Genomic DNA, 23,479 nt, shown 5'->3' with positions numbered 1-23,479 from the left:
AACATCCTGCCATGTAACGTTTTTGCAATAAAGCGCAAAATATAAGGAGATATCACTATTTTGCTCAATACACCATAACTGTAGACAGTTTAGTCTGGAAACATTTTTATTATAACTATTGTTCTCATATTCACACCTGTCCCCTTCATATTCTGTGTCAGGTATATTCTTTACCATTACACTTTCGTACAATGTAAATGTAAGATTCTGCTCTGTATAATGTTGCGAGAAAATATTTTCAACTTGGCAGTGCATTACAGGCAGTTAAAATCTTATGGATGTAATTTTTGGTGTGCTTGGTACAGAACCATTTCATTTGTACCTTTAGTAATAGCAGCATTTTCCTGATTGTAATTGCATGAGTAGACAAGGAGATGGTAAGTGTTCCACTGTAGTGCAGTATTTCACAACCACTTACATGCTTGTTTGTTGTTGTTTTTCATTTTTGTGAGACAAGCATTTTCATGTAGTCCTCTACCCGAGTTATCAATGTACGATTTGTATTTACTACTGGATGCATATTGCTAGGACATTGTACTAATCATTTGTGGTTGGTGCATGTTTATTTTCCTTATTTTTTTTTTTTTTTTGGTAGGAATGACTATGTCGGCAGATCTCTCAGTTTCTCTTCGGTAGTAACCTCAAGCTGTGGCCACTTGTGTCTCAACTGATGTATCAGTGCATTTTCTTACGCGGATATGCTTGTGTACAGCAGATTGTAAAGCATCAATATGTTTGTATTTATGCTGGATAAAAAGATCATGTTTCAAAAAAGACAAAAAGAGATTCAAAAAGTTGATATGAGTTATGGTTCTCCTTTTCCAGTGTCTGCTTCCCTGAGATAAAGATGATTCTGCCGTGAAGTGAGTTTGATATGAGTGATATGATGTCGGCAGCAGTGAAACATTGATGGGAGTGCCAAGCTGGATCAATAAGCACTCACATACCCAATTTATTTAAAACAAACTGTGAAAACATGATCAATGGCACTATATCAGCAGCGAATATGACAGGCTGAAAGACTTGTAACATTATGAATTAGCACTGAATGTAAGCTACAATGCCGCTCTATGTTCAAGTTGGCTGAAAGTAATAGAGAAGTGAAATCAAACAAAATTTCAAAGGCAAAAATTTCATCAAAAATTTGATGTGGCTTTATAAAGTTATGGAATCTTTAAGTTTCATATATTCTTACTGGTGATATTTGTTGCAACCACATCATATGCAAATCATAGAAGGGGATGACATCATCAGCTCTCCTGTTGTTATGTGCACAAAAATAGCATAGGAACTAGTTTTGTTGGTTGATGATTAAAAAAAAAAAAAAAACCCTTTTCTCCTAAACGTAATCCCTGCAACTTTATTGCAAGACAACAATATGATGCAGAGTAATAAAGATTGTTAATTTAGTGAAGATCTGTGTTCATGTGAAAGAGCGATTTCTGAGATAGTGACATACCACCTTATCAGATATCGAAGTGTGGCTGCAACTCTTGTACTTGTTACATGAAAACTTTATACATGTATCTTTAAAGCCTGTAATTTTCATACTTCTCCAATTTTCACATCTACCATTCTATTTGTTTTTATTTTACTTTAGGCAGTATTTGTTCAAAGCTAATTTTAATGTGACATTTATCGATCTGAAATACTCACCCAGACACCCAAAACATGATTGATAAAAGATATGTGATGTATGAGACAAAATAATGACTATTTCTAAAGAAAACAAACAACTTAAACAGGGAGTTACTAGTACATGTATCCACTTTATGCCTAACTTTTTTTTTTTTTTAGTACAGAATTTCTGTAATCTAAATCATGTTACAGACTAAGGAATGTAATGATAACCTCAGTGTGACCTCGAGGTGTCTCAGAATGCTTTACTGCATTGCTGTAAGAGGAATAGCAACGATCATAACAGGTGTAAAACCACCTTAGTGCTTGCATCACACCACCGGCCACTCATCAACACTCGACTCGGCTAACTTGTATTCATCCATTGAACATGCAGTCCCTCACATCTGGTACTACATGTAGTACATGTCATAAACTTACAAGTACACACATTAGATGTGCCATTTCCCCCGCCTCCCCTCCCTACAAGAAAAGTGTTATGCACCGTCATGAATAATTTGTAATACTGTATAAGCACCTCTTCCACAACACACACACACACACGCACACACACACACATCATGCCTTCCCATTTTCCCCTCTCCCTCTTTCTCCCTCTCTCCTAATGATACCCCCCCCCCCCCATTTACATTGTCTTTGTTCTTCAATGTGTTCACATAATAATACAGTCAAGAAAAGAAACAATAGAAAATAATGAGTGTCAGAAATATTGTATTGTTAAAGTTGGAAGAGAGATATACAATGAGGAACACAAAATAGGTTTTGCTATTTACAACATATCATTTCTAATCAATGGCTACTGAAGACCAACATAAGATTAACTACACATACAATGTGATGAAGTAGATAAATTGTTTGGATAACCTGTGACATGTGATAATACATGTACAAAAGAGCTGCTCTCATCAAATGTGGACAGATGCTGAGTGATTGGATGGCAATGTAGTGGGAACATCATTCAACACACTACTCACCTCACACATATTGCTTGCCAGCACCAACAAAACTACAGCTTTTGGTGAAGAACCACAAAGTAACGACTTCGTGCAATCAAATTTTGTGTGCATAGGACCTACAAATAGCTACGATCTAGTAATTAGCTTACAAAATGACAGCACTTTTGTGCCAAGTGGTACACATTTCTACAGCACTATGATGTTGTCTATTTTATGAGAATTTTTATTTTGATCGTTTTTTATATATTCTGATTTTTTTATGTGGTATTAGGTTTCTGTTTGAAAGTATTACAACAGCACATGCAGCATCTTACTATAATTCAAATGACTGCCTTTAATTCTTGGTATCATTCAAGGTCAGTGCACTTGCAAATTCACCAACTTTTTAATGATGTTTCTCTGAAAGTGAATCCCTTCTTGAATGTTGACCAGATGGGATCATGCTACTACAGCCTGTATGCCATGCTATGTCATACCGACTGGCTGAATATTGGGCAGCAAATGACATACACTCATACCGAGATGGTGTGGTCTCCTAGAAACATGATAAATAAATCTTTACTATAAAATATCCAGGTTGGCCTGAGAAGAGATGGTGCTTATGTGGAATAGAATGTTCCGTCATGTTTTCTTGAGAATCCCTGGTTGGTGGCTGGAGTGTGGTGGCTCTCAACAGCACCCTTCACACTGTGTGTACTCTCCTTCTTAGGGTTGTGGATACTGACCACTCTCAGCTGACCAGTGGGTGAAGCAGCAGTGGTGGCCTGCTTCATCTGAGTGGGTCTGTTCTTTAAAGTGCGTCTGTCAGAATGAAAAATAATGATATAAAATTTATTAAAATGTAATCATGGAGAAACATGTTTCTAGATCAAATTTCATGCAGATTGTACAATATGGTAAAAAATGACTGAAAGCTTGTCGCATAATGCTTTCATGATTTCATTAAAGGAGAATGAAAGTGAGATGTATGTGAGAATTGAGGGAATAAAGTACAATATTGAAAGAACACATCAGAGAAGTTCCAGGAAAATTGGAAAATCTATTAAAAGGTATTTTTTTAAAGTTTCTCAGCAGCCCTCACTGGATGAGAAGACTACAACACTGTTATGTCATGTACATGTATAGAAACCATATAAAGGATTTTTTTTTCTTTTTTACACTTGGCTTACTGGTACCTCTTTCTACAAACAGGGGAACATTATTACCCTTTACATGTGTCTGCAACAAAATCAAGGCAATGTGTACTTTTAAACAAAATTTTGTGAAATTCTCTGTATATATATATTTTCTTTGTATTGTACATACATGATGTCATGAACTGTAGCAGTCACTCAGTGACAGCTGAACTGAAACTTTACCAATTCATAATTTTATTCATAACTTTACTAACTCTACAGAGTTATTCTCTGGGCAGTGTGGTGTGTGCTATCTGCAGGAAACTTGCATTATATCACTGACAAACTTCAGTTTGTATACACACAACAATCAAAGAAAAAACAAACAAACAAACAGGGGTTCTGTCTAACATGTCTGCAAAGCAGTCTATTAAACATACTTTGAAATACTGTGTACATGCTTGCTGGTCTCATCCAAGTTCTTCTTGACAACAGCTATGGTAACTATGTTTGCTACAGTGAATCCCTCTCAGACCATGACCATTGAACGAGGACTTGAGATTAGAGTGCTGCTATCCCCACGCAAACAATGACCTTTTGACTTCAGCTTATGTTTGTTATACAAACCATGTGTTAATTGTTACCCACAAGGATTTTGAAGTCTATTCAAATGTGATTATCTTACGTTCATTAAGTTCCATTGTCTCAGCTCAGAGGGGGGTAGGAGAACATCCTGGTTTTAAAGTCCGAGAGGGGCACTGGTAGATCCTTGTCTTTGTAAGGGATGTTTGTTTATAGAGCATGAGAATAAAGGGATTGAGGGGATGGGGTGAGAAGCACTTAGACACTAAAAGCAGACTGAGAATCACTCATTAGTGGTGTCTCAAACTACTCACCCATGATCTACTCCTAGAGTCTCTGGCTGCATCAGAGTCTCTGCCTTAGACTTCAGCAGCTCATTGTGATGATCATAGTAGGCTTTCTGGATAAAGTCCAGGCTGTCACGGGGAGCCTGTGGAATGAAAATAATGGACATCAGTCACTCTTTCTCACTCTCAAGTTCTCAAACAATAAACAGACTTTAGAGTGATAGAAATCATTTTTCCTATGTATAACACTGCACTAAAAAAAAATATATATAAGAGCTTTCAACACATATACTGTACGGCTATAAATGTGAAGAGTATATAGATGAGGGCATTTTGTAAAGATTTTTGCTATCACCATACATGGGAAGAGTTGCAGTTACATTTCAGCAACAACTTAGATACTTGAAGTAACTGACTGGTTGTTTGCTCTTTACCCCGCTGCCATAACAACTGCAATAACTGTCACTAACAAATTTCTGGTGAAATTTTAGTCCTCTCTTTATCAAACAGACCCCTGAAGTAAAGTGCAACAAACAGTAACAATAAAGTTGCCTAATCAGGTCTTATATTGGACTTACCTGTGGATCATGATGGAAGATTTCTCTCCTTGAACTTGCCAGTGTGCATGTTGAGTTGAGTCTGTTCCACGGGTCTTTGGTCTGGGCTATATGTGTGGGCTGGCCATGTGTGTTCTGCATGATGGTAATCAAATTTACACACAAGGAAAGACAAAATGAGCACGCTATATGTACTGTTTTCTACTATTTCTAGGTGAGAAGGAAACTTGAGACAGTGAGAATTGTCTTAGAGTTGAATCAAAGTGAGAATGTCAAACGTTAAAGTTAGATACAGTGCACTCCCGTTATAACAAACACGGTTATAACGAAATTCCGGTACAACGAAATTAAAATCCAGGTTGTAAAATTATCAGCTCTATGTCTTTGTATTGTTTATTTGTTCTGTTATAATGAAATTTTGATATAATGAAAGAAATCTGCCAGTCCCGAGGACTTCATTATAATAGGAGTCCATTGTAGCTCACCTAGATTCTACAGGAAATATACCAACCTAGACAGAGGGAAAAACATGACTTATGAGGTAAAATCTAAGATGATCATATGGGAGCCTATCTGTCACAACTGCAGATACTTTTGTAACCTACATGACATTGAATTAGGCATAGTGAAGCAAATGGAGGCTCGGGAAGATGGATTTTAACAGTAGTCGGATAGAGGCAATTAAGTATTTCAGAACTGCATCTAGTAGCACTATATATAGGCAGCACATTGCCATTGGCTTCAGAGCACACAATTATTAGAATTTGCTAGCATGCTGATAAGAAAGACCCTTCCTTCTCATTCCTTTTCTGAAAGTCCACCCTTTCTAACCCAACCAATCTCCATTTAAAACTCCACAGGAGATGTTTGGGAGGTCTACTCATCAAAGATTCTTCCAAGTATCTCATTTTATGAATAGATGGGGCAACCTTGGGTTTTAACGTTAGGGGGCTAAATTATCCTTTTAACCTTAGGCTTTAACTTCAGAATAACCATTTATGTAATTTACCCCCGCTAAGATTGAATAATAAAAAAGTGATACTGATACAGAGTTACAGTGTCTAACTAGTTAGACTATGTTTATGTATCAATCAGAGTAGTAACTAGTATTCTAATGAGTATGATTAAATTTAGGTGGCTATAGCCAGGATTAGGCCTATTGTTAGAGGCTAACGTTAACTTGTTAGAGTTATAGGGTGGAGTGTAGCTGTAGTGTTGAGGGTTAGAGTATTAGGGATAGGGTTAGGTTAGGGGCTGTGGCCTGTGCTGAAGTTCCCCGGCTCTCACAAGTTAAAAGCCTAAATTTGGCCCCCTAATTAAAATCCAGGACAGTCTTTTATGGTAGGTTCTAGAAACTTGCCGTCCTCTGAATATTTCATTACACAAGCAGGGCCTAGAGTTTAATATAAATAACGCTAATAATGGTTAGAACTCTGCATTAGCGCCGATAGAATCTAATGTTAATGTGAGTATTTAATAACGTTAGATCCTCTACAGTATAACAAGTGACACAAATGATGAAGACTTACACTGTGGGTATGCTGCCTTTGTCCCTTGAAATCCTCGTCATTTTCCAGCTTAGGCCAGGGATACGGTTGTCTCGATGACATCTGCATTCCACTCATAATGATTGATGGTACCTACTCTGATTCGTGTAATTAAATGACTGAAGTGAAAGGTAGAAACCGTTGCTCTTTCTTTCAGTGCTAGCTAGCTGTCGATCCAAGTCTCTTCTACGTACGTGGTACCCCCGGTCGCATCACACATCCATTCACTTCAATGGTCCACTGTTTGTGTTGTCTAGTTTTTGTGTGGCAATTACCGGTCGAGCAACCAAAACACATGTGAAAGGGTGACGTACGAGTGTACCCAAACACCCGGTGCGTTGTCAGTTGCCTTGACTACGGGATGACCGCGTAAGTACAATGTAATGTCATTGAGGGCGCTATAACCCTTTCGCGAACAGAGCCTTCTATGTTCGCGGACAGGTGTAGCGCAGCCACTGTATCAGGAAGAGCTGCAGATATTGTCCACAGCTGTTTTACGTGTTTAGTAACTTGTATAGGCTCCTCGAGAGTGTAGAAATACATGTACTAATAGTTGTTTTCTCACGAAATTTTTGTCTGTACAAAAGTCATGTACACTGTATTATAGATTACTTCAGGGCCGGCGGAGCATTTTCAAAAGTGGGGGCCCACTTCCGGGTTTGATGAGCTATCAACAAGCAAAAAACAAAGCAAAACAAAACAAACAAACAAGCAAAACAAAAGGTCCTTCTCTCCCCTTCCACTTCCGGGTTTAAAAACAGGGGGTCTTTAGCGGAAAAACATAGCCTACCGCGATCACACTTCAACTCAAGATGTATATCCACAATGTATTTCTTTTTAGTGCTACTTAGGTCCTATACGTACTTCCGGGTTAAAAAAAGTGGGGGGCTTAAAGTGATAACACCTTATGTATTCCTTTTTATGGTGCACAAGAAGTGTGGGGGCCTGAGCCCCCACGCCCCCCCCCCCCCCTGGTTCCGCCGACCATGTACTTATCAAGCGAACTATAAACTAAAATATTTTTACGGTAGAAAAATCAGGGGCCTATACTTTGTTCTTCTCCTTCAGAGTAAGTGCGGTCCACTATCTGGGCTCCGTTTTCTCAAAAGATATACGGTAATCGATTATAAATTTAATTACTACACAGGCTGCCATGGACTTATGATAAGAATCAACCGTTATAATGAATTATAACTTTTCATAAAACAGGGCCTGGTGTCTTTTCGCACTATTTGGGGGTCTGGTCTGGTGTGGTGTATGCGGTGCATCATCATCATCTTTAGCTGAGCTCGGCGTTGCGATTGCGATTATTCCAATTCTATTGTAAGTAAGGATGCAGCCGAATAGACCACCGAGACACGGGAGGATGAAGAAAGGTACATGGAAGGCAAAAGGAGATCGAGTTAAGGGGAGGAATAAAAGAGGACTCAGGAAGGTATAGAGAGAAAGAAGGGAAAATTAGGTATTCATAATAAGTGAATTAAAGGGAGAAAAAATGGGAGAAAGTCAAATTCGAAGGGCCTATATCGGGAGAATGAAAGAGAGATTTTATGAAGGAATGAAGGGTGACAAAAAACCGACTGTATCATAGAATACAGATCTGTATCAAGAACGAATCTGAGTTCACTGCTTTGAATGAAGCCAAAATGGAAAGAATGAAGGGAATGTAAAGGCATGGAGGATTTAGATGACGAACTGGAGGAAAGACACAAAAACATGAAGGGCTCACATCTAAAACAGGTCGCTGCATCATATTCCGAAATAGGACTTTATATCAAGTTCAGAACATCTGGTTTTTACAAAATATCGTTCTTTATCATGTTTATGTAAGTGGCAATTTTCTAATTTTTAGTGAAAATTCCCTTCATTGTTCAAGTTGACTATCGTATTACATACAACAAATTGCAGCAATAAGACAGAATGTAGGAGAATCATTTATCGATATTTTTATCAAAATCCACATGTACTCGCATACCCATAGCTCTAAAAACAGTTCTTTGTTTTCACCGGATCCAAATTCTGGAATGATCTTCCCGGAGATTTAATCAATGTTCTTTTTCTTTGTTCATTTTCATACAAACAAACTCAAATCAATGCTATCAAATGATTATAAATTTCCAGACTTGAACACTTTTAGGCCCTAACCTGTATCCTCTCTTAATGCATGAAGGATCAATATTGATTTTAGTGAAGTGTGCACTCGCTTTAACACCTGGTTTAAGCGTCATGCTCCTATTAGGCCTATAACACTTAATATTGGTTTTTATACTTTGAATTCGTTATGAACTTGATGGTAGATTATGATCGTATGCATAGGCATTATTATGTTCCATGATCATGATGTATGTCAGGGTTTTTTTAACTTATTCTTTTTCCCCTATATTCTTCTTCTTTTTCTTTTTCTTTTCTTTTACTTATTTTGCCCTTGACTTAATAGTAGGACCAATACCTTGTTATTTTAGCTTTCGTAGGGATGCCAAGTTCAAATAAATTTTATGAGTGAGATTTTCATGACTCGGCATCTCGGCATGTGAATGTTCGCGCTAGCGAGGGTGTGGGAGGGGTTTTTCCCCCCTGTGGCCTCCCACGGTAGGGAACTTTTTCAATTTTTAGCTCTTAATGGTGCGATCAGGTGCATACTTCAGTGACTATTTTTTACTTATTTTGAAAGACAAAAGAGAAATATACCTTCACTTGCAACTTATATCACTTTAATCTTTTGAGCTATGCTCATTATTATAGGCCCAAGTTGCAGACTTCGCCCGATGCGGGAGAAAAATGGTTGTCATGCGTGAGATCGTGAGATGGCCCCTAAATGCTTGAGTCTCACACAGAATGCGTGAGACTTGGTAGCTCTGCTTTCGTGTTAACAGTATCTGGCTATCTCCAATGCGAGACGTAGGCCTATTCATGTTCATGGAACCCACGGTTACAAGCTTTGCTCTTGCTGTTCCTTTTGGTATACAATGTCTCTTACTCTCTTATGAAATAGTCTTTTATACTGCATGATATGCAGATATCGTAATACTATGATGCGTATCCGGGCAATTTGGTCCTACCCCGGCTAAATACTGATTCAGTGGTAAGGCCAGAGTATAAAAGATTAGGATTAGGGTTAGGATTAGGGTTAGATGTTTGGGCTGGGGTTAGGATGAGGTTCAGGATTAGGATTAGGATTAGGGGCAGGGGAAGGGTCCGGGGTAATTGCCCAGGGGGTAATTGCCCTATAGACCCCGTATGATGACATATAGGCCTGCTTTGTCATATTTTGTATCTTGCCTGTTTGTCTTTTTCTTGTTTTGTTTACTATGGGGTCATATACCATTTCATTAAGTGCTATCTATAAGGCTTACTTTTTCAACATACGATAGCAATAAGTAGGAAATCCTTTCCAACGGGAGACACGGAGCCAGGGCGGGAGAAATTAAATCTCAACCGGGAGAACGGGAGATTTTGCAAAAATGGGTTTTCGGCGGGAGATCTGCCGTCGAAAACGGGAGAGTTGGAGTCTCTGTTTCAATGTGAAGTGAAATATGAAAATAATGTGCTGGAACTGTCCACTGAGTCTCGAGTGTAACACCGATGCAGTTTCAATAATTGATGTTCAATTCAAAATCGGACATATCCTGCATGTTGAGAAAGTCACGGGGGAACCCTACATTCGGGTCATTAATGTGTACTAGTATAGTACGCACGACGTTGTCATCCCCTCCCTCACGGCCTGCGTCCTAGTCTGGTTTCCAGACCCTTTGCCATCTGGACTCCGCGGCGACGAGTCACCGCCTTTGCCTTCAGCAAACAAATACATCTAAATCAAACCTTCTCCAGTTTTCGACATTGGGCCGGATGCAATAAACGCTAGCAATTATTGCTTGTGCTAGCCTTTTACTCAAATCCGTATGCATAAAAACAAGCAATTGCTTGCGAGCAGACTGAGCCGGGCTTTTGCTAGAAAGCACAAGCAATTGCTTGCTGCCCCCAAGCAACAACATTTGCTTAGAGATCAAGCATTTACTTAAAAACATATGCATAAAACATGCATTTTGCTTGTTCTTGCTAGCAATTGCTTGCGATTTTCCAAGCTCTGTAAAATGAGCTAGATCTTTTGCTTTACTGGGACGTTCCCTTTTAAGTATCATTTTCATATTCATAAAGAAAGACCACACTTGTGCAGAAGTGGTATAAATCTACAAGAAATTACTCCTAAGTAGTGTAAGAAACTTAAAATTTCATTTCAACAAAGGGAATGCCCAGTGGTTAGCCCGCAAAATGTGATGAAAAACAGGTAGGGTCTCTGACTTCGGTGGAGTGCAAGGAGACCTCTCTCAAAGTGTGATCTGGCGGATACGGGCTACCATCAGCCTGATAAGCAGTGATGGGAATCAGCCAGTAGGCCTACGTGTGTGTTACTGTGTAGTATAGATGTGTGTGTACGTCTCTGTGTGCATTTATGAGTGTCATTTCATGGCTCTTCTGCTATGTCAGGAAATGTTTCAGCACACACATGCCCTTTCAAGTACATTCTGTCACACTCCACTCTTGTGTTCGCACAGGCGTGACGTCCCTTTTGCGGGCAAGCAAAAGCTATAAGCACAAGCAAAAGGTTATGAACATGGATTTAAGCAATACAATTGCTTGAGCTAGACCTTTTGCTAGACGAGCTTGTGCTTTTGCTTGAAGCAATTGCTTACAAGCAATTGCTTGTTTTATGCATTCGGCCCATTGCGGGCGTCAATATCCTGTATGGCAAAATACATGTAGTACGAGCAGAGGGTCTAGAAGCCACGCTACCTGCAAAGGCAGCTCGCAATGTCCAGCGATGTAAAGCTCGATTGCAGCTTGCCGTTTAGAGCGCGTTGTATAAAGCGTATGTGCGAGTCCACTGCTTTCTCTGTGTGCGTACGTGTCTCAAACTATCAAGGCTACATGACATTATGTATGCATACAAATTCTTTAACAAGTTTTCTTCAAAATAATCCGATTATAAACAGTGAAGTAGGCCTATACCTATTGTTGGGACTGTACTAATGTCGTAACCTAATCGAAGGGGTTGTAGTTTCTAAATCGGGGGGGGGGGGGGGATGTAGGGCTACGCGGGAAGAGTATATCCTATGCAATGTTAGGCATAATCTTCTTCTAATTTTTAATTTTGTTGTGCCCAGCAGTAGCAAACACTGTTTGAAAACATTTCTCACTTTCATAGAAACTGGGAAATTCCATGCAAATTACTCTTATAGAGCTTCTATCATTGACATTGTGTGTATGGTTTGAGTTAGCAGTATGCCTCTGCTATATAGGCCTATTGAATTTGACTTGAAAATACCACACTGTCGACAACATGAAGGTGACCGATATACTTCCATAAGGCGAGTTTTGTAACTGCCCTTCGACTTGACGATCGACATGGCGAGCTAGTAGGCCTACTTCATCTATTTAAAGTCGACTGATACCTGTCATGTCGACACGTCAAGATATGAAACTTACCATATCAACTTAGGCCTACGCCCACCATAATCAAGTTAGTACAGTTGAACCTCTCTTATCCGGCCTCCCTTTATCCGGATCTCTCTATTATACGGACGCAATCTCGCCGTGATTTTTTTTTTTTTTTTATATACGGGAGGAAAGGGGGATTCCCAACTCCTTGAGAACTCCTACACACACACACACATGAATTACATATTACAGTGTACTTCCAACATGATTAACACTTGATACATTACATCAAATTTCCTTCCAAATTGCTTACCTTCAGACATTTTAACATCCCCAAACATCCCCAAATGTAACAATAAAAAGGTTGCAGTATACACATTACTACATGTGGTACTACAATGGGCTACATCAGTACATGTGTATGTATATGTACATGTTAACAAAGCATTGAGTCTCCCGTATACGGCCAAATCCCTTATCCGGATGAGCCCCGGTCCCGACTTGTCCGGATACGAGAGGTTCGTGAAACTGTAAGTCGAAATGGCAATCGTTATAGATTATCTCACAAAGTTGGCTTCCAAAAGGTCGAGTGTGTATCGACTGTGACATGACAACGTTATCTCGCCAAGTCGACTTCCTAAAAAGAGTGTGTAGACACAAACATTATATACATTCTATATACATGTACTTCTCCGTATAAAAAGCATAATGCAATGTGCATGCTAATTAACCAAAAGAGGCACTAATCGCTCTCTTGGAAATACGATGGCATGAAAGTATAGTGAAGATTGTTAATATGATGCGTCATCTTCAAATCACCATCACAGATGCTGGATTAATATGATATAAACAAAGAAAAAAAGGAGAAAAGATTTCGCCCAATGTGGGGCTCGAACCCACGACCCTGGGATTAAGAGTCCCATGCTCTACCGACTGAGCTAACCGGGCGTGTATACTGTGCAATCTTATTTTTCTGTTATTATTTTTCTTTTTTTGTGCATTGCCTATCGGATATCTGTCGTCTGCTTTGTCCCCATGTATCTACAAAAAGTAGGATGTTATCATTTTAGAGATCATCTAAACATTCTAAAATACTAGTATTATTGTTTAAAACCTCTCTGTCAGTTATTATGGAATCATACATTCAAGATACAAGTCGATAAGTAACCAATATTGTCAATGAAACGAACCACCCGCACATGGGAATAGATAGATGTCTTGGTGTACGGTTCAACAACACAATCAATTTTTCGCGCCGTTCACATCCGCGCGAACTCGATAAGGTTCTTTAGTCTGTATTTGCAGACCATATTCCATAAGATGACATTGCATGCCCGTTACGTTGCTACTCCACACTACATTCAGACATTTCTCCCACATTTTGACCGGAAATTATATGATACTCTAGGATTACATTTATGCCAAAAATCTGACTATTTGGTAAAAGATCTTACAGCCTTCTGTGCAGTGTGTTTCTACATAAAAGGCGAGACTACCGATTTAGGGTAGGCTACTGTTGTTTCGTCTTTCTTCTTCTTCATCTTAGAACTTCATCATCATCATCATCATCATTATCATCATCATCATCATCATCATCATCATCATCATCATCGTCATCATCGATCATCATCAATTCATCATCATCGACCATAATATCATCAGTTCACCATGCTATTTGGGCCTCTGTAAAAAGACTATCACACCTTACGTAGGCGTTTCGGCCAACGTACGTTGTGTTTGTATCAAGTCAATATGTCGGCGGAACACTTGCATAATTCGCCCCTACACAGCGTACATACATTATGATGCGGTAGAGGATGCCTCCCCTCCGCCTCCTCGTGTGACGTGCTAGCGCTACTCTTAGACCACAGGACACGTCGATCGCGATCGCGATGGCCGATGCCACATCTTTTTATGACATAACCAAGTGGACGATAGGCTCATTGGCATATTTCATTTCTTAGCGCACCGGGTCCTTCTCCAAAATGCAGAGACACGGGTTATTCGCTGTGAAGTCGGAGGCTTAGTGGAAAGTCTTAATTCCAGGAACAGCCTTTAGCCCTCTCATAGTCCCATGTGTTCTTTTACACGTTAGTCAATGGAGTCAGAGATGGAATCAGGAGACGCAGCAGCAGCCGCAGAGAATGAGCACAATGACGCTGTCAAATGGACAGATTACGAATCTCAAATGAATTCTGAAGGTAATCTATTGTCACCAATGGATCTGTTTCGAGAGATGTCTTTGCTCGGAAAGCCTGTCAAAATGTGTGCTCCCATGGTCAGATATTCAAAGTGAGTAAAGTTAGTTGTATCTATCGGTTAGTCTATTTAGTATTTAGACCTAGCTTCTATTGCTTTTTAAACCTTTTAAACGGGGGGGGGGGGGGCGGGGGGTCTTCAGTCAGTACAGTACTCAGTAGACATGTCTGTCCAGAGTAACTACTGGACCACAGCCATCAAACCACGGCACCACACACTAGAAATCTTACATAGTGCTTGGTAAGTGGACTCTCTCTAGCTAGCTATATGATGTAGCTTGAGTCGTTGAGAGTATTGTTGCTACTGATTCACAGTTAAAACTAAAACTAAAGTCTACTGTATCAATTAACATGACAAAAATGTAACATTATCTTAATTTAAGGTCGTATGTGCACAAGCCGTGCTGGCGCACGGCGTCTGGTCGGGCTAGTAATACATAATAACATATATGCATGTTAATAGAAATGTGTATGGCTCTGCATTAATGTTATTTTTCTATTGATAATAACATTAACAAATATGTACTGTACTTTGTGCAAAACCCAAAAGACATTCTGATGTACTTTTCTATAGTATTTGCCAATTCTACTTAGAACTAGATCTATTTCTCAATCAGAATTCAGAATTTTGTGTTTAAACATTTCAAAATGAATTATTGAATATGCCTAAACTCAGCTAAAACCTTGCCTAATCTATGGCATAATGCAATGCTACTATGTACTAGATAAATTACCACCCAATTGTGCCTACGTTAGAGAAACAATCCAGTCAAGTTTGAAACCTACAAAACGTACATTTTGTACATTGTGCACTATTCAGCTATTACTCATATCAATGGCAGTGCTATAGTTTTTCAAACTATTCAGGATCGGAAGTGGGAAATGTTTTTTGTAACACCCAGATTCTAGTAGTTTCAAGTACACATCATTAGAAGTTACCTACATAGTACATGAACTTGGTATTCTATACATGTAGTTAATAGCCAAATTAAAGAAGAGCCCTCCAAAATCTATATAAATGAATAGATCGCAATAACATTGTAATTATACATTCCCATATTCATCAATAGCATTTAATTCTATTTATCACGTTCATTATGCTTGTTTTAACTTTTTTTTTTTTAATTAAGCATTGGCATGTACTACAGTTGTAGTAACCTATATTGTGATTTCTATGCCATTTCAACTTTTTTTCTCTTTCTGTCATTCTCCCTACCCATTTACCCACTGGGTTTTATGCTTCTGCCACAGGCTGGCTTTCAGGACACTTGTAAAGAGGTATGATTTTACTGCAATTTCAGCCATCCAATACTGGTTTGAAATGATTATAGTGCAACATGTATACAGTACATATGTGCATAGACTATGTTGGACAGGATTTTTTTTTTGTTTTGCGTGTGTGTGTACTTGTTTTGCATATGATATAAAATTAACCAAATTACAAAATGTGTGAGCTGTAATACACTTTATAGATGTACAATTGTATGTTGTAGTATTCTTTTACACATTACAAGTTTTTCTTTCAAGGGATGAGATCAATGGGAACAATTCTTTAGCATTAGTGGATAAGAAGTATGATTGTAGTCAAACTTGACACTTATTATTGATATTCATGATTGATTAGTCAATATGTGTAGGGTGTCAACTTGTCATCTTAGCCCACATGTAATCCCAATATTTGTTCTTCAGGACTCGGAGCTCCTAGAAGCAAGTTTATTCGACAAAAGTGCCTTGATGAATTCAAAAATAAAACTTGTTCATCTAGATATCGTCATGGCAATATTTGATTTCAGGGGGCAGATGCAACATTATTACTTTATATGCATGCAATCAAGAAATACACTTGTATCTTCAAAGTGAGTGCAATGCAAGTATGTTATAAGATTCATGACTGGTGTAATGGATTAAAACCTTACATGCTGTTAACAAGTGCAGGTACATATGACTCATCTGCACAGTGACAGGCACTAACCCATAATCTTTAACCAGGAGTCCACACTGCACTTAATGTCTTCACTGCTTTTAATGATGATCAATTTACTCTCTTTTATTTGCCAGTTATGGATGTGATCTGACTTTCACGCCTATGATAGTATCCAACTCATTTGTCAACTCAGTTAAAGCCAGAGATAGTGAGTTCACAACCAATCAAAGTGAGTAGTAGAGTAGTGAATGTCTGCATTTTGTGATACTAGTACATCTGGTAGTCAACTGCTTTTCATCTGTTTTTCCAATAAACTAGAGGAGTGTTTACTGAGCTTAACATTTTGAATCATCTGTTTATTGGAATAAAAAGTGAGAATATTCACTTAAACTACATATTGACAACGGAGCGCCAAGTCTCCCTGATTCTGCAGGAGTCTTCTGCCTGAAAATGTCGAAATCTGTTCATGTCTGAATAAGAGGATATTAAAATCTCCCTGATTTGGGTATTATTTTCGCCCATTGAAATGCACATACCACACGGATATCTCCATGATTGCTGAGTGGAATCTCCCTGATTTGGATGTGGGAATGTTGGCAGACTTGTACAAGATTAGGGGAGTCCATAGAGGGGCATTTATCCTCTTCTCCATCTTCTGTCTTCATACCTAGAATTACTGTATCAAGGTGTACCAAATGTTTGTTTTGGTCGTTTTTTGTTTTCTTTTTCAGCATTTCACATACAATCTCAGAGTGTGGGTCTTTTGTCATGTTTGACAAATTAAAGTCTAAACATTGATCTCCTTTTAAACTGATCTACTATGATTCAAACAGGAGACAGGCCATTGATTGTCCAGTTTGCAGCCAGCAATGCCAAGGATCTGGCCGATGCAGCAGAAATAATTGCGCCGTAAGTTTACAGAGACTCGGCTACTCCTTCTTATGAATTATCTCACTACATGAGACTACGTAAAGCTGAAATCATTTGACGGGTTCAATATCAGTCAAAGATTAGCTGTTTTGTTGTAATTTGTCAAGTTTACAGGGCCAGGTAAAATAATTGTGTGCTTATCACTTATCAGAATGATTGATGATTGAAAAGTGTAAAAACAAGAGTTGATTATCAGTTGTACACTAGCTTAAGGCAAATTGGCACTTGTTTACTAGAGAATGTAGACTTTTGGTGTATATTGAATATAATTTGGTATCATACTGTGTTGATATATATTTATAAAATAAACCTTTAATGATAATTTTAGTAATTTATTCTATTACGTTGTTGGTATCTGAAGAATGGATCTCTGCTAGTGATTTGCTCATTTTACAAACCTCTAAAAAGAATTGTGTAAAATAAATATATATTAAAAGTAACACTAGTAATTAAATGCATACAATAGACACAGAAGAGAAATGCAAGTTTTATTGAGAGAATATCGTCTGTTGAGAATGAGAACCGTGGGCGTTAAGTGGTGTTGGACACTATGGGTTTTGTGGCAACTTAACACCCTTATCATTCTCAACCGATGATATGTGAAGGCTCGTGAACTAGGCATTTATGGGGCATTAATGTGACTAAAAGGTTCAAGGATATTTTTTTTTTCCTTGAAAGAGATTTTAGGAGAATTCAACAAGTAATTTTCATTTCTCACCAAAGTGATGTAATACACTGTAAGCTAAAACACAATGAAGGTCACAATGGAGGTGACAAGTGCTCTTCATTTCATGGCGATTAGATTAGTGTCATGCCATACAAACTTTATACAATTTATCACCTAATAAGTCAAATATTTCTACATTACAGGTATGCTGATGGAGTAGATCTCAACTGTGGTTGCCCACAAAGGTTAGTGCATTCAAATATCTTAGGAGTATTGATATCCATTCTCACTGATTAGTACTAAAGACTTAAGTTGTAATATTTGAGTAAAGCAATGAAAAGTTATGTAATGTGGATCAAGCACAGTAAGCAAGTTTTTAACATTAATTACAATTTTGTTTTAAATACTTTAAGTGGAAATACAATATGTATCAGTGTCAAGAATCATATTGAATACAGTGCCTGGACATGACATGCTGCCAATTAATAACATGGAATTATACAAGTACAGATGTACTATAGAATGGACCTAATACTGATTATCATCAGTCAAAACCTTGCTTGAGATTTAAGGCCTTCCTCTTTACAGATTATGATCCATAACTATCAATGAATATTGCCAAGGAAGACTTGCAAGACCCATGTTCGACTAGCCAAGTACAGTATAGTGAGGACTACTTTGAAAAGTCAAGCTTGTCCCTTGACAACATTTTTCCCCTCATGTTGTAGGTGGGCAATGGCTGAGGGATATGGAGCCAAGCTGATTAAGAAAGCAGACCTTGTGAAGGACATGGTGAGGCAAACCATCAATAGGGTGACCAAGTCAGACTTCACCACATCAATCAAGATTAGAATTCACCGTGATATCAGGTTAGAACGCATGGCATGATTTACCATATTAAATATCATATAGTTTTGGTTGAGACCTAATATCAGGTTTATAACATTTTTGGTGAGATAATAAGAAACCTCTTATGAAATATGAAAGAGCATGTAATTCAAAGAAGGATTCAACATTTATTTGATGAAATTGGTCTTGAAATGGCTGAGATATCAAAAAAAGCAATCCTAATAAAATTGACAGGCCACAACTTTTATTAGGATCTCTTTGTTTTACCTTGTTTTTGGATATCTCAGTCATTTCAAAACCGATTTTCATCAAATACACGTTTGATTCCCCTTAGAATTATATGTTTTTTAACATTTCATAGAATGGTTTCTAAATGTCTTGCAAAAGTTACAAGCTGAATATTCACCTCAATCAGTACTGTACAGTCCCTTTAATATCTGTATTTTAATAGCAGATTACATACAACAGTATCATGGTAACTGTGTTCACTGAGAACCACTGCAGAGTTGAGAAATTTGATGTTAAACTTGTTTTGACCTTTAAACTAAAATGTTTCTGTAAGAAATGCCAAATGCTCTGTTGTCATTTGAATGTTTCTTTGTTTTTTCATCACTTTTTGAGGGACATCACTATTTCTTTCTTCTTTCTTTTTTAAATCTTTGCATCTCGGATGTTGCTTGACCACAAACCAGTTGACAAGTAGAAAAATACATCACACATAATTCACGAGAACAGGGATATAAGGATACAAGGATATGACATATCTGGCTAATTAATTAGCGAGATATTTCCTTCTTCTGGTGAATTACGTGGCTAATTGATTAGCCAGATATTTACTTGTTCTGGTGAATTACGTGTGATGTGTTATTTTACTTGTCATTGATTTGTGGTTAAGCAGCAGCTGTGATGCAAAACATAGAGCAGATATGTTATCAGTAGCATTTTCTTTACCACATCATTTAGCCATACATTTCATATTTTGACTGTATATTATGCAGTGGTCTTAAAGCATGATCTCTTCCGCATACCTTAAACAGAGCTACTGTCAACTTAAGCATGCCATTCATGAATAACTGTCTCTTCACCATGGCAATGGTAAAACGATCTGATCGTATGAATTCAGCTGAATACTATAGTTTATTATATCAGCTAATGAACAGCCAAGAGCATATGAAATATCTATTTATTTTGCACACAGTCTAGTTAAAACCAATTTTCTACTGCTTGTGAGGCCTTTTAAATGTGGAATACAAACTCAGATTAAAAAAGAAACAAAACAATACAAAAAAAAAATCTGCACTGAATTTTATCACTTGATGGACAGAGACACAGTTGAGCTTTGCAGGAGAGCTGAACACACAGGAGTGTCTTGGATCACTGTGCATGGTCGTACAACGGAGCAGAGAGGAGAACCGGCAGATCACAATGCTATTCGCATCATCAAGGAAAGCGTTGGAGTTCCAGTCATTGCAAATGGTGACATCAAGACCATAGATGATGTAAACAGGGTTGCTAGGGACACAGGAGTCGATGGTACGATTTGTTCCATGTTTTTCTTTGGCAAAGATTTGCAGTAACTAGATTTATTAAAAAAACAAACAAACAAGTAGCTGCTCTAGTATTTCCCCATTTTATTGAGTCAGTCAAGTTTTTATTGCCATCTTTGTGTGTACTTCCATGAAGATGTTTGTTTGTTTGTTCATTTTCCATCTGAGAAGATGGCTGGATAGCCCATATTCAGCTATATCAGCTGGTCTTCAGTCCAGTTGGAAGTGAGGCAGGATCACTTCACCGGGTGAAACACCCTGCTCTTTGCGATGAATGAATGAAAGGGGATCTTTTACATGTGTGAGTTGTGACTCTCTCACACATGGGACCTCCATTTTATGTCCTATCCGAGGGAGAGAGTGTTTTGCCTCTTGCTAGAGGGGAAAGTATGATTACATACAACATTGCTTAGTGAGACTCCGGTATCGAACCTGGGCTGCTTGGGTCGAAGGCAGATGCTCTACCGATGTTTACATTCTAGTCTGTGTAACATGTTCGTCATTTTAGTTAACTCATTCATGCAGCTCCTGATTTTAATTAGATATTGATGTGAAGAACTTGATAGAACATTTGGCCTACACTAAAGGAGACTCTGCATCACAGTTGACATCTGTTACTTTTCCATAATCATATTGTTTGGTGTTTACCACAGGAGTAATGGCAGCAAGAGGCATGATGCGCAACCCAGCTATGTATGCAGGCTACACTGAGACTCCTTATCAATGTATCCAGGATTGGGTAGGTACAACATTTTTGCCAAGATTAAAGGTCCAGTTTACCTTTGGGAGCAGTGACTTTAAAAATGTTCAAGATATCACATTTAATGCATATGTGTAAGTCTGTCGTACCACAAAACATCCTACCATAAAAAACTTTTGCGATAAAGCCTAAAATATATGGAGATACAGTGCACTCCCAACGAACACGGTTATAACGAAATTTCGTTATAACGAAGTAAATCTTCTGGTCCCAAAATTATCACCATTAAAGTCTATGGTACAAAATTCGCTTATAACGAACACGGTTATAGCGAAATTTCCGTTATAACGAAGTCTTTTCCGAGCGCCACAGACAAAGAAAAACAAAAGAAATGTGCTCCGTTATAACGAAATGCGAATTGCTTTCGAAAATACGTAGCGGAACAAGCATATAGCGTCTCTGCATGGGTGAACGCTTCACACCACTGTGTGTTCGCTCCTTGTGTCACGCGCAGTTTCTGAGGGGAACTTGCGTTTATTATTGTAATACAGTTATCCCATCACATTTCACATACCTTTCTAGTGTATGGTGAGTATTCAGCAAACAGAATATGATATATACGTGGTTTCCTTGTTTTAGTTATATATTGTATTTGTTCGGTTATAACGAAATTTCGTTATAACGAAAGAAAACTGCCGGTCCCGAGCATTTCGTTATAACGGGAGTGCACTGTATCAGTATTTTTCTAAATAATCCATAACTGTAGACGGTTTAGTCTGGAAGCATTCTTATTATAACTATTGTTCACATTTTGTGTATTTAACAATACTGAACATCGATAATACGGATTCAAATTTTTACAGTGGTTGTTTCTATCCCTAACTCACATTTTAGAACTATCTTATAGCACTAATTCTGGGTTTTTGTTTCTTCTGCAAATGGTAAATTATGCCTTTAAGCCTGAAATGCCCTTGGAATTAATTCATTATCTTTTATGATGATTACAACAACAAATTCATGTTGCTGATTGTAATTAAGAAGAAAATACACATACATGAAATATTATTTAGTAGTGTTTTTATGGTAATTAATGATAATAATGAACATTCTAATAATGATATAAAAGTAATAATGATAATGATGATGATAATGATGTTTACTGTTATTACTATCATCATTTTTAAAGATGATGATAATGATAAGTAGTACATTATGTATTACCAACCTTGATGATAATGATACAAATGATAATTAATATTATCATTATAAATTTAATTATTATTAAATGCCACTACCACTATGCATACTACGTTTTTTATTGTTGTTGCTTTTTCCAAAGAAATTTCCTATGTAAAGCAGATCAATCAGCAATCAATTAATTCAGTCAATTTATACATAGTTTTTCATTACCCTGGCTGCACACTAACCCATTTTTTCTATTGCTCCAACCTGTATGTCTGACCAGTAAGTACCCAGTTTTTCCGTGTTTTACTGGTCCATCCCTGAAAAAGTTTTTGGTCCAGCACTGAATTTACTGGTCCAGTGCCAGTGTGCAGCATTGCATTACCATAATATTTCAGCTGTAGATTGAATAATTCAGCAGATCACAGAATGTATAATTTTAGGTTACTATGGATGAAACTGTATACAGTGTCTTCATCAGTCATTTTGTCTCTTCCTTCCTAGGTTGATATATCCATGGGTCTAGGGACTCATTTTACCTACTTCCACCATCATCTGATTCAGATGCTCGGAGACATGTACCTCCCAGGATCAGAGAAAGTTAATTTCAACACTCTCACCAGCACCAGTGCTGTTCTTGACTACCTTCGGCTAAACTTTGGCATACAGTGGAATCCACAGACAAACTTTTTCTCACGGAATGCCAATAGACTTGGACAACATGAGTTTATCAGAACTAATAGTTTTGAGAGAATGCTGGATGACTGTTCACAAGACAGATGACCAAAATTCACCATTAGAGGCGGATAAACCTCAAGTTTTGTCATTAGTCAGGGGAACAATACAGCTGACAAAAGAGCTTTTGGCTTTTATTGTTTATGTTTGTCTGTGTTTGTGTGTATTTGTTCTTGAACATTGAGAATCATGTGTTATTTGTTTGCCAATGCAGTATTCGCACTTGGTTGTATTGAGCCACTCAGCAAAGAAATCAAGTTCCTTAACCTGTTGAGGACAAGTCCCTAGTATGCTCAGGCAAGCGTTTATGGGAAATGCATGTTGTAGCAAAATCAAACCGACCTCAGTGGGTTAAATGTGCTCTTAGCAGAGCAAGCATGTATTACCAAACTCACATTCTGTATTCAGGGCCTTCTTTCTTTGAATATCCTCAGAATGATAGTAGAATTGACAATCTTAATTTTTGATAATCAGATCTCATAGATAACACTCACTTTGTTTGCTTAATCATTTGTATACTTTTTCTCAAAATGTAACAATCTTTTCCCTACACAAGAAAATGCTGTGAT

General features: G+C 37.9%; 2 protein-coding genes and 1 non-coding gene across 3 annotated transcripts; 1 reads left to right on the top strand and 2 right to left on the bottom strand.

Annotated features, from left to right (window-relative positions):
* Nucleotides 1–3,193: 3,193 nt before the first annotated feature.
* Nucleotides 3,194–6,760, bottom strand: LOC139717184 (protein CFAP276-like). Its single transcript, XM_071628685.1, has 4 exons — nucleotides 6,665–6,760; nucleotides 5,157–5,270; nucleotides 4,606–4,721; nucleotides 3,194–3,395 (listed from the first exon to the last, which is right to left on the bottom strand). The coding sequence occupies exons 1-4, from the start codon at nucleotides 6,758–6,760 to the stop codon at nucleotides 3,194–3,196; spliced, it is 528 nt and encodes a 175-aa protein (XP_071484786.1).
* A 6,233-nt stretch (nucleotides 6,761–12,993) lies between these two features.
* Trnak-cuu (transfer RNA lysine (anticodon CUU)) lies at nucleotides 12,994–13,066 on the bottom strand. The gene has a single exon. It is a non-coding gene; the product is annotated as a tRNA-Lys (tRNA).
* A 1,150-nt stretch (nucleotides 13,067–14,216) lies between these two features.
* On the top strand, nucleotides 14,217–23,019 carry LOC139717137 (tRNA-dihydrouridine(20a/20b) synthase [NAD(P)+]-like). The gene is made up of 9 exons (XM_071628638.1): nucleotides 14,217–14,410; nucleotides 15,628–15,654; nucleotides 16,435–16,529; nucleotides 17,134–17,209; nucleotides 18,101–18,142; nucleotides 18,626–18,766; nucleotides 20,071–20,279; nucleotides 20,947–21,032; nucleotides 22,680–23,019. The coding sequence occupies exons 1-9, from the start codon at nucleotides 14,217–14,219 to the stop codon at nucleotides 22,956–22,958; spliced, it is 1,149 nt and encodes a 382-aa protein (XP_071484739.1). The 3' UTR covers nucleotides 22,959–23,019.
* Nucleotides 23,020–23,479: the final 460 nt, after the last annotated feature.

This window comes from Diadema antillarum, unplaced genomic scaffold, assembly GCF_040938485.1.
Source record: "Diadema antillarum isolate AM-2024a unplaced genomic scaffold, OU_Dant_1.0 scf00000072, whole genome shotgun sequence".
NCBI classification, from domain to species: Eukaryota; Metazoa; Echinodermata; class Echinoidea; order Diadematoida; family Diadematidae; genus Diadema; species Diadema antillarum.
The sequence above is the reverse complement of the archived record's forward strand: the minus strand, read 5'-3'. Positions and strand labels throughout refer to the sequence as shown.